This window comes from Rhinoderma darwinii, unplaced genomic scaffold (genome assembly GCF_050947455.1).
Source record: "Rhinoderma darwinii isolate aRhiDar2 unplaced genomic scaffold, aRhiDar2.hap1 Scaffold_735, whole genome shotgun sequence".
NCBI classification, from domain to species: Eukaryota; Metazoa; Chordata; class Amphibia; order Anura; family Rhinodermatidae; genus Rhinoderma; species Rhinoderma darwinii.
In genome coordinates, this window is record NW_027464297.1 from 90,890 (window position 1) to 101,707 (window position 10,818).

Here is a 10,818-nt window from a genome sequence, read left to right on the forward strand (position 1 = left end):
TAAGTGACTTGCACTTCTTTTGTGAACATACCCTAAAAAAAGAGTATTTTTTCTGTGATTTTTATTTTTACAATATATATCAATCACCCTAAATATTGTAATCTTGGGGCCTACATTGCTCCTATGTAAACATGGGAACGCCACCATTCTCACCAGTTTTAAGGCGTAATGTAAGTCTTAGGCCAAAATGTAGTAGTAGTCGAAACGCCAATCCAACCGAGATGGAATATGAAATATCCAAAATAGAAGGGAGTCCCAGGCATAAAATAAGATAAGATAACTTTATTAATCCCCGAAGGGAAATTCCAGTATCACATAAATGGATTCTGGGAAACGGCATCAGGGATCTTTTATTATTAGGTCTCTGTGCAGATTGAGATTCTGGCGTCCAAGGTGAAGATGATGAAGAAGACTAGGTGGTACTGTAGACAAAACAAAAAATAATCAGACCAGACGATAATCACTCAGCAATATACTGGTGCCGAAGCTCCAGCCATGATTTCACAAAAATACTATAGATGTCAGTGATCATACCTGTACTGCTGGTGTTTCTTCTGCACCACAGCTGTTGGTACTTATCTCCTCCTCTTTCTTTGAAAGGCATGGACGCGGCACAAGGGACAGCGTGGATTTGTCGGGATCCAATGTGCAATACAAGGCAGATGGAATATGTGAGAACATGGCAGAACGGTGACTTGCTCTCCAATCTCATAGTCCTCTAGGCATATAGTGCAGGACTGGATGTCTTCGTTTTCAGTAAAGGTTCGAGATGGGAGTCTATCAATCTGCCTGCCTCTCCTGCCTCGCCGACGTTGTCTTCTCTGCACAGGTCTGCTGTCTGTGGTCTCTGTTGTCGACTGTTGGTTGGGAAGCAGCTGACTGGTGCTTGGTGTTGGCTCCACCAGCCTGTTAGATGTTTGCTGAGGAGATCTGCTTCCTTCTCTGGACGGCTGCAGGTTTGGTAGCGGCTCACTGGTGCTGGGCTCTTGTGTTGGTTCCTCCAGCCTTTCGGATCTCTCCTGAGTAGTTGATGGAGTAGACCCAGGCCGGGATTCAACAGGAATTCTGAGCTCGGTCTCACTATTAATACGACGGCCAATTGTCGTTTCAGACTGTTCTATTGGCTCAGGTCGTAAAGGGGACCGGCTTCTGTCCGCTCCGTCTTGCTGCAACCTACGGCGCGGTGGAACTTGACCACGTCTTCGTCTCCTGTCGGGGACATTGTCATGGTCTTCATCCTGTTCCACACTCTGACGCCTTCTATGTCCAGATCTTAATCTTCCATCAGCAATGCCTAGATGTGAAACAATGTGTATAACATATATTAATTATGTACAGAAAAAATGGGAAAAAAGATCAATACCAGACATTTCCTATGGACTCGCGTGGCCTTCTTTCTAGAGGAAAGCTCCCATGTCTTTCTAATCTTGGACAACCGTTTTAATACTATGAATATATACACAGTCGAGTCACATTATTATAACTACTACTAATATCCAGAGTAACCGGCGTGTGCAGCACGGACAGCAGTAGACGGGCTGGGAGTGACTCAATAAGGTGCTGGTAAGTGGTCTCATATGTGGAGCCTCGCTGACTCCATACATCCCACATTTACTGGAGGGTGCGTGGGGGAGGATCCATAAAGCGAACAACACGATTGACGTGGTCCCACAGATGCTCAATTGGGTTCAAGTCTGGAGAAATAGGGGGCCAGGGAAGTACTTGGAAGTCTTGCTCGTGCTCTTCCAACCACTGTCGGGCATTTATAGTCGTGTGACATGTCGCATTGTCTTGCTTTAAGATTCCATTTGCTCCAGGGAAGACAATCAGCATGTATGGTGGATGTGATCTGTAACGATGGATTCATATCTAAATCGGTTCAGAGCCTTCCATATGGATGAGTGGCCCAGAGAATGCCATGGAAAAATACCCCAGGCGCTGACGTCGCCGCCAGCTTTTTCCAGCAATGGTTGTAAAGTCCATCCTTTCGATGAAGCAGAAAACTTGATTTATCGGAGAAGACAACCCTTTGCCAATCATCGGTGCTCTGAGACCAATACTGCCGTGCAAATTGAAGCCATTTTCTCTGATGCACCTTTGTTACATAGGAGCAGTGACCATCCGTCGGGTTCGGAGCCCCATACGCAGTCGGGTTCGCTGAACTGTTGTATTAGACATACGTCTGGTAGCCAACGTTCACCTCTCAAATACATGGCACGTGGTGCTCTGCAGTTTCCATGTCCGTTATTCCCAATGATGCCATTTGTCCACTCACGATACACTGTCACCACAGCAGCACGCGAACAGTTCACAAACTGCGCTGTTTGAGAAATACCGCCGCCCTTGGTCCGAAAGCCAATAATCATCCCTTTTTGCAACTGAAAAACGGTGCATTTTTTGCGGACGCAAAACGGACACGTTTGTGTGAAACTAGCCTAAATGTATCTGATATAACAAGTTCCACTTACCTTGATTTATCCGGGAACTTTCGTCTATTGCAAGCTGCAAGAGTTCTCGGTAACTCATTGTTCCTTGTTGCAGGCGGCTTGATGTTTAAATTCAGGAACAATGGAAAAACGGGATTCCTCAAATAAGAGGGAATCTACCACGATGTTCAGAAGTTGCACTGGTGTTTAAGTGCCCTGAACAGATGATGTAGTAGTCGCTTTGTAGCACAAATTTGCTCTTTGAAAAACCAAGTGAAGTTTCAGCATCAGCATCAACTCGAGATATGGCACTGATGTGACCGCGCTTGGGGTCCTTAGAACTTCACGCCATTGTGATGTCACTGCTATAGATGCCACACCCTCCATTGTTCTGATGACATCACTGCCTGCAGTGATGTCATAATGCTTACGGTATGTCATAAACGGTCCCCTGCTCTGCATTATACCAATCACTGCAGCAAAGCCTCCAAATAAAAAAATAAATATATATTACATTTTTTTATATTTACATATTGCAGCTGAAAATCTCTAATATTTGTTTAGTAAATGTTTCTCTATAATTGTTTAGTAAATGTTGTAGCACACAATTCATCTAAGTAAAAGTCTTAGTAAGTCTTAGAGACTTAGTCTTAGTAAGTCTTAGTCTCAGTGTAATTTGTACTTCCAGATAGTGCAGCTTAATTTCGCTGATTGTGACCCCAGTGATCAGATTTAATCTGTGATGGAACTTGAGAAGTGTTGAATTCCCCTGCAGCGCCACCACAGGAGAAACTAAGCATTACACAGTGAAATCAATAAGAGACTTGTCCTTTCTTAACTTAGAATTCCCCAATAGGGTATTTACAATGGGTTTCTTATACCAGACAACCTCTTTAGGTTATAAAGGATTCTTATTTACTCCAGAACCATCTAGTTTTAGAAAAATAAAGTTACATTTCCACCTCTCCATTGTGGTAATCTGTTACTAAGACTTTTACTTAGATGAATTGTGTGCTACAACATTTACTAAACAATTATAGAGAAACATTTACTAAACAAATATTAGAGATTTTCAGCTGCAATATGTAAATATAAAAAAATTTAATATATATTTATGTTTTTTATTTGGAGGCTTTGCTGCAGTGATTGGTATAATGCAGAGCAGGGGACCGTTTATGACATACCGTAAGCATTATGACATCACTGCAGGCAGTGATGTCATCAGAACAATGGAGGGTGTGGCATCTATAGCAGTGACATCACAATGGCGTGAAGTTCTAAGGACCCCAAGCGCGGTCACATCAGTGCCATATCTCGAGTTGATGCTGATGCTGAAACTTCACTTGGTTTTTCAAAGAGCGAATTTGTGCTACAAAGCGACTACTACATCATCTGTTCAGGGCACTTAAACACCAGTGCAACTTCTGAACATCGTGGTAGATTCCCTCTTATTTGAGGAATCCCGTTTTTCCATTGTTCCTGAATTTAAACATCAAGCCGCCTGCTACAAGGAACAATGAGTTACCGAGAACTCTTGCAGCTTGCAATAGACGAAAGTTCCCGGATAAATCAAGGTAAGTGGAACTAGTTATATCAGATACATTTAGACTAGTTTCACACAAACGTGTCCGTTTTGCGTCCGCAAAAAATGCACCGTTTTTCAGTTGCAAAAAGGGATGATTATTGGCTTTCGGACCAAGGGCGGCGGTATTTCTCAAACAGCGCAGTTTGTGAACTGTTCGCGTGCTGCTGTGGTGACAGTGTATCGTGAGTGGACAAATGGCATCATTGGGAATAACGGACATGGAAACTGCAGAGCACCACGTGCCATGTATTTGAGAGGTGAACGTTGGCTACCAGACGTGTGTCTAATACAACAGTTCAGCGAACCCGACTGCGTATGGGGCTCCGAACCCGACGGATGGTCACTGCTCCTATGTAACAAAGGTGCATCAGAAAAAATGGCTTCAATTTGCACGGCAGTATTGGTCTCAGAGCACCGATGATTGGCAAAGGGTTGTCTTCTCCGATAAATCACGTTTTCTGCTTCATCGAAAGGATGGACTTTACAACCATTGCTGGAAAAAGCTGGCGGCGACGTCAGCGCCTGGGGTATTTTTCCATGGCATTCTTCTGGGCCACTCATCCATATGGAAGGCTCTGAACCGATTTAGATATGAATCCATCGTTACAGATCACATCCACCATACATGCTGATTGTCTTCCCTGGAGCAAATGGAATCTTAAAGCAAGACAATGCGACATGTCACACGACTATAAATGCCCGACAGTGGTTGGAAGAGCACGACCAAGACTTCCAAGTACTTCCCTGGCCCCCTATTTCTCCAGACTTGAACCCAATTGAGCATCTGTGGGACCACGTCAATCGTGTTGTTCGCTTTATGGATCCTCCCCCACGCACCCTCCAGTAAATGTGGGATGTATGGAGTCAGCGAGGCTCCACATATGAGACCACTGACCAGCACCTTATTGAGTCACTCCCAGCCCGTCTACTGCTGTCCGTGCTGCACACGCCGGTTACTCTGGATATTAGTAGTAGCTATAATAATGTGACTCGACTGTGTATATATTCATAGTATCAAAACGGTTGTCCAAGATAAGAAAAACATGGGAGCTTTCCTCTAGAAAGAAGGCCACGCGAGTCCATAGGAAATGTCTGGTATTGATCTTTTTTCCCATTTTTTCTGTACATAATTAATATATGTTATACACATTGTTTCACATCTAGGCATTGCTGATGGAAGATTAAGATCTGGACATAGAAGGCGTCAGAGTGTGGAGCAGGATGAAGACCATGACAATGTCCCTGACAGGAGACGAAGACGTGGTCAAGTTCCACCGCGCCGTAGGTTGCAGCAAGACGGAGCGGACAGAAGCCGGTCCCCATTACGATCTGAGCCAATAGAACAGTCTGAAACGACAAGTGGCCGTCGTATTAATAGTGCGACCGAGCTCAGAATTTCTGGAGAATCCCAGCCTGCGTCTACTCCATCAACTACTCAGGAGAGATCCGAAAGGCTGGAGGAACCAACACAAGACCCCAGCACCAGTGAGCCGCTACCAAACCTGCAGCCATCCAGAGAAGGAAGCAGATCTCCTCAGCAAACATCTAACAGGCTGGTGGAGCCAACACCAAGCACCAGTCAGCTGCTTCCCAACCAACAGTCGACAACAGAGACCACAGACAGCAGACCTGTGCAGAGAAGACAACGTCGGCGAGGCAGGAGAGGCAGGCAGATTGATAGACTCCCATCTCGAACCTTTACTGAAAACGAAGACATCCAGTCCTGCACTATATGCCTAGAGGACTATGAGATTGGAGAGCAAGTCACCGTTCTGCCATGTTCTCACATATTCCATCTGCCTTGTATTGCACATTGGATCCCGACAAATCCACGCTGTCCCTTGTGCCGCGTCCATGCCTTTCAAAGAAAGAGCAGGAGATAAGTACCAACAGCTGTGGTACAGAAGAAACACCAGCAGTACAGATATGATCACTGACATCTATAGTATTTTTGTGAAATCATGGCTGGAGCTTCGGCACCAGTATATTGCTGAGTGATTATCGTCTGGTCTGATTATTTTTTGTTTTGTCTACAGTACCACCTAGTCTTCTTCATCATCTTCACCTTGGACGCCAGAATCTCAATCTGCACAGAGACCTAATAATAAAAGATCCCTGATGCCGTTTCCCAGAATCCATTTATGTGATACTGGAATTTCCCTTCGGGGATTAATAAAGTTATCTTATCTTATTTTATGCCTGGGACTCCCTTCTATCTTGGATATTTCATATTCCATCTCGGTTGGATTGGCGTTTCGACTACTACTACATTTTGGCCTAAGACTTACATTACGCCTTAAAACTGGTGAGAATGGTGGTGTTCCCATGTTTACATAGGAGCAATGTAGGCCCCAAGATTACAATATTTAGGGTGATTGATATATATTGTAAAAATAAAAAGCACAGAAAAATTACTCTTTTTTTAGGGTATGTTCACAAAAGAAGTGCAAGTCACTTCTTGGGCCGCTTTTGGAGCCGTTTTTCCTAGACAATATTGAAAACAGCTCCAAAAACGGCCGTAAAAAAACGCTGAATACCTTGAAAACAGCTCTGTATTTTCAGATATTTTTGAGTTTGCGTGTGAACATACCCTAATTTCCATCAATGTACAAATTAATAGAAATTAATTACTAACATATACACCATCCAGACATAACATTAAAACCACCTGCCTTGTGTAGTCCTCCTCGTGCTGCCATAATAGCTCTGACCCGTTGGGACATGGATTTCAGAAGATCTTTAAAAGTGTTCTGTGGTATCTGGCACCAAGACGTTAGCAGATCCTTTAACCCCTTCCTGCTCCTTGACGTTCTATTCCATCATGTTATGGCAACAGGAGGCCTAACAATGGCCTCCGGGTTTGTCATCTACGGAAGTCTAGTTTGTCCTGCCTTAGGTTTGCTGTCAGTGTATTAGAATAGCGATCAGGGATTCCTGACTTCAAGTCACCTAGTGAGACAAAAAAAAAACAGTTGTAAAAAAAACAACTTTTTTCAATATTAAGTCCTTTATTTAAAAAAACAAATTGTTAATTAATAACTATTTAGTGTGGTATAACCATCTGCCTTACACCACATTTTCTGTAATTTTTTGTTTTTCACTGAATGTATCAACCAAATTTTACCACTAACATAAAGTTCAATGTGTCACCAGAAAACAGTCTCAGAATCACTTGGATAAATAAAGGCATTCCAAAGTTATTACCACATAAAGTGACACATGTCATAGTTACATAGTTACATAGTTAGTACGGCTGAAAAAGACACATGTCCATCAAGTTCAACCAAGGGACGGGAAAAGGGAAGGAAAAAATTTCTACACGTAGGAGCTAATACTTTTTTGTTCTAGGAAATTATCTAACCCTTTTTTAAAGCCATCTACTGTCCCTGCAGTGACCAGCTCCTGCGGTAGGCTATTCCATAGATTCACAGCTCTCACAGTAAAGAAGGCTTGTCGCCTCTGCAGGTTGAACCTTTTTTTCTCCAGACGGAGGGAGTGCCCCCTTGTTTTTTGAGGGGGTTTTACATGGAACAGAATTTCACCATATTTTTTGTATGTGCCATTAATATATTTATATAAATTAATCATGTCCCCCCTTAGTCGTCTTTTTTCAAGGCTAAATAGGTTTAATTCTTTTAATCTTTCCTCATAACTTAAATTCTCCATGCCCCTAATTAGCTTCGTTGCTCTTCTTTGTATTTTTTCCAACTCCAGGGCATCCTTTCTATGAACTGGAGCCCAGAACTGAACTGCATATTCTAGATGAGGCCTCACTAATGCTTTGTAAAGTGGCAATATTACATCCCTGTCCCGTGAGTCCATGCCTCTTTTAATACACGACAATATCCTGCTGGCCTTTGAAGCAGCTGATTGACACTGCATGCTGTTATTTAGTTTATGATTTACAAGTACACCCAGATCCTTCTCATCAAGTGACTCCCCCAGTGTAGCTCCCCCTAGGACATATGATGCTTGCAGGTTGTTCGTACCCAGATGCATAACTTTACATTTATCTACATTAAACTTCATCTGCCAAGTGGATGCCCAAACACTTAGTTTGTTTAAATCTGCCTGCAATTCATGAACATCTTCCATATACTGAACTATATTACATAGCTTGGTGTCATCTGCAAACATAGAAATAGTGCTATTAATCCCCTGCTCTATATCATTAATAAATAAGTTGAATAATAGTGGTCACAGCACTGAACCCTGGGGTACACCACTTATAACCGGGGACCATTCAGAGAAGGAATCATTGACCACAACTCTCTGGATAAGGTCCTTGAGCCAATTCTCAATCCAATTACAAACTATATTTTCTAAACCTATAGTCCTTAATTTACCCATTAGGCGTCTATGGGGGACAGTGTCAAATGCCTTTGCAAAGTCCAAAAACACTAAATCCACAGCGGCCCCTGTGTCTAGGCTTCTGCTCACCTCTTCATATAAACACTATATCCACAGCGGCCCCTCTGTCTAGGCTTCTGCTCACCTCTTCATATAAACACTATATCCACAGTGGCCCCTGTGTCTAGACTTCTGCTCACCTCTTCATAAAAACAGATTAGGTTAGTTTGACAACTTCTGTCCTTAGTAAAACCGTGCTGGCTGTCACTTATAATGCTATTTTTTGTCACATAATCCTGTATATAGTCCCTCAATAGCCCCTCAAACATTTTCCCCACGATGGATGTTAAGCTTACTGGTCTATAATTACCCGGGGAAGACCTAGAGCCCTTTTTGAAAATAGGCACCACATTTGCGCTGCACCAGTCCCTTGGCACTATACCAGTCACTAGAGATTCTCTGAATATTATGAAAAGGGGGACAGAAATAACTGAACTAAGCTCTTTAAGAATTCTAGGGTGTATCCCATCTGGTCCCGGGGCCTTGTGCACATTTATTTTATTTAATTTAGCTTGGACCATCTCTACATTCATCCAATTCCGTATATCAACTGATATATTAACAGCACTGGCAGCGGCTACATCAGCTGCTCTTTCTTCAGTTGTATATACAGAGCTAAAGAACCCATTTAGTAACTCTGCCTTCTCTTGATCCCCTGTGATCAACTCCCCATTACCATTATCTAGGGGTCCTACATGTTCAGACCTTGGCTTTTTAGCATTTATATACTTGAAGAATTTTTTGGGATTTGTTTTACTATCCTTGGCCACCTGCCTTTCATTTTGTATTTTTGCTAATTTTATTACATTTTTACAGATTTTATTAAGCTCTTTATATTTTACAAAGGCTTCAGACGTACCCTCAGATTTGTATTTTTTAAATGCCCTTTTTTTGTCATGTATTGCCCCTTTCACAGAAGGTGTAAGCCATGTGGGGTTTAATTTGAGTCGTTTATACTTGTTACCTATAGGAATACATTTTGCACTATAATAACCCAAAGTAGATTTGAAAATCTCCCATTTATCATTTGTCCCATTATTTGACATTAGTTCTTCCCAGTCTATATCCTGAATTGCCGCCTTCATCCTGGGGAAATTGGCTTTCTTAAAATTAAATGTTTTTGCCCTCCCAGCCTGTGTTTGTTTTTTACAGTATAGGTAAATGTAACTATATTGTGATCACTGTTACCGAGGTTTTCACGAACATTGACGTTCCCAACAAGATCTGCATTATTAGAAATGACCAGATCCAACAGAGCTTCACCTCTAGTTGGGTCTTCCACAAACTGGCCCATAAAATTTTCCTGCAACAGGTTGAGAAAATGTCTCCCCTTAGATAATGTCAGATTAGACAAATGGGCTCTGAGCCTTAAGGCCCAACCTAGGCTTCGTCATTAAGGGGTTAAGTCCTGTAAGTTGTGAGTAGGGGTCTCCATGGATTGGATTTGTTTTTCCAGCACATCTCACAGATGATTGATTGAATTAAGAATATGGAGGCCAGGTCAACACCTTGAACTCTTTGCCATGTTCCTCACATCAGTCCTGAACGATTTTTGCAGTGTGGCTGGGGCATTATCCTGCTGTAAGACAGCACTGACATTAAAGAATACCTTTACCATGAAGAGGTGGATTTGTCTGTAGCAATGTTTAGGTAGGTGGTCTGTGACAAAAAACAGTATGGGAATATCAAAATAACCACCATAAATTCCCCATAGAAAATTGTGCCATAATCTGTCAAATCAGATGAAATTCTAGTGTTGGGTCCCAGTGACTCCAACTGAGGGGCTTGCATTTAAAAAAAATCATTATTAGTTTTTAGCATTGGATAAAGCAAAGGAGAAACAACAGGAACCTCTCAGAGGAACCTCTCAGAGAGCGGCGCTGTGCTCCGTATACTGCACGAGCAGTAGTACAGCGAGTACATAGAGTACAGCGGGGCCGATCATATGACGAAGAGTCGTGTCGTCACCAAAGAAGACTGTACAACTAGACTTCCGGTTCCTCATCAGCGCTATAAAAATCTATGAAAATCTCAGAAACAGCACCAAGGGGGACGGGAATGTATATTAGCGAGTTTACTCACATGTAGCATCTATGGCCAGGGGCCGTCGGTTCCACTCACCTCCTGACGCCCACAGCCATGGATCTGTGAGCGCTGGTCCCCATCTCACTTCCGCTCCGGTCCGCCAGTGTGACGAATGGAAGACAGCATTTAACACCCGTGACGGGCACTACAAATACGTAGTGATGCCCTTCGGACTGTGTAACGCTCCCGCAGTGTTTCAGGAACTCGTTAATGATATCTTCCGAGATCTCCTCTATATCTGTGTTGTTGTTTATCTCGATGATATTTTGATTTTCTCCCCAAGCTGATATTTATACGCCAAGCTGGAGAAGT

At 42.7% G+C, this 10,818-nt stretch overlaps 2 protein-coding genes across 2 annotated transcripts; one reads left to right on the plus strand and one right to left on the minus strand.

Annotated features, from left to right (window-relative positions):
- Positions 1–332: 332 nt before the first annotated feature.
- Positions 333–2,776, minus strand: LOC142729748 (uncharacterized). Its single transcript, XM_075849328.1, has 3 exons — positions 2,469–2,776; positions 535–1,294; positions 333–422 (listed from the first exon to the last, which is right to left on the minus strand). Exons 1-2 carry the CDS (start codon positions 2,524–2,526, stop codon positions 576–578), a joined length of 777 nt encoding a protein of 258 aa, XP_075705443.1. The 5' UTR covers positions 2,527–2,776; the 3' UTR covers positions 333–422; positions 535–575.
- Positions 2,777–3,746: 970 nt separating this feature from the next.
- Positions 3,747–6,136, plus strand: LOC142729749 (uncharacterized). The gene is made up of 2 exons (XM_075849329.1): positions 3,747–4,000; positions 5,176–6,136. The coding sequence occupies exons 1-2, from the start codon at positions 3,943–3,945 to the stop codon at positions 5,892–5,894; spliced, it is 777 nt and encodes a 258-aa protein (XP_075705444.1). The 5' UTR covers positions 3,747–3,942; the 3' UTR covers positions 5,895–6,136.
- The last annotated feature ends 4,682 nt before the right edge of the window (positions 6,137–10,818 follow it).

Excerpts from the sequence above, each read along its gene's own strand:
- LOC142729749 (XM_075849329.1), top strand. The coding sequence starts at position 3,943 with ATGAGTTACCGAGAACTCTTGCAGCTTGCAATAGACGAAAGTTCCCGG. Across the intron at positions 4,001-5,175 it reads AAGTTCCCGGATAAATCAAG|GCATTGCTGATGGAAGATTA; the intron begins GTAAGTGGAACT and ends TTTCACATCTAG.
- LOC142729748 (XM_075849328.1), bottom strand. The coding sequence starts at position 2,526 with ATGAGTTACCGAGAACTCTTGCAGCTTGCAATAGACGAAAGTTCCCGG. Across the intron at positions 1,295-2,468 it reads AAGTTCCCGGATAAATCAAG|GCATTGCTGATGGAAGATTA; the intron begins GTAAGTGGAACT and ends TTTCACATCTAG.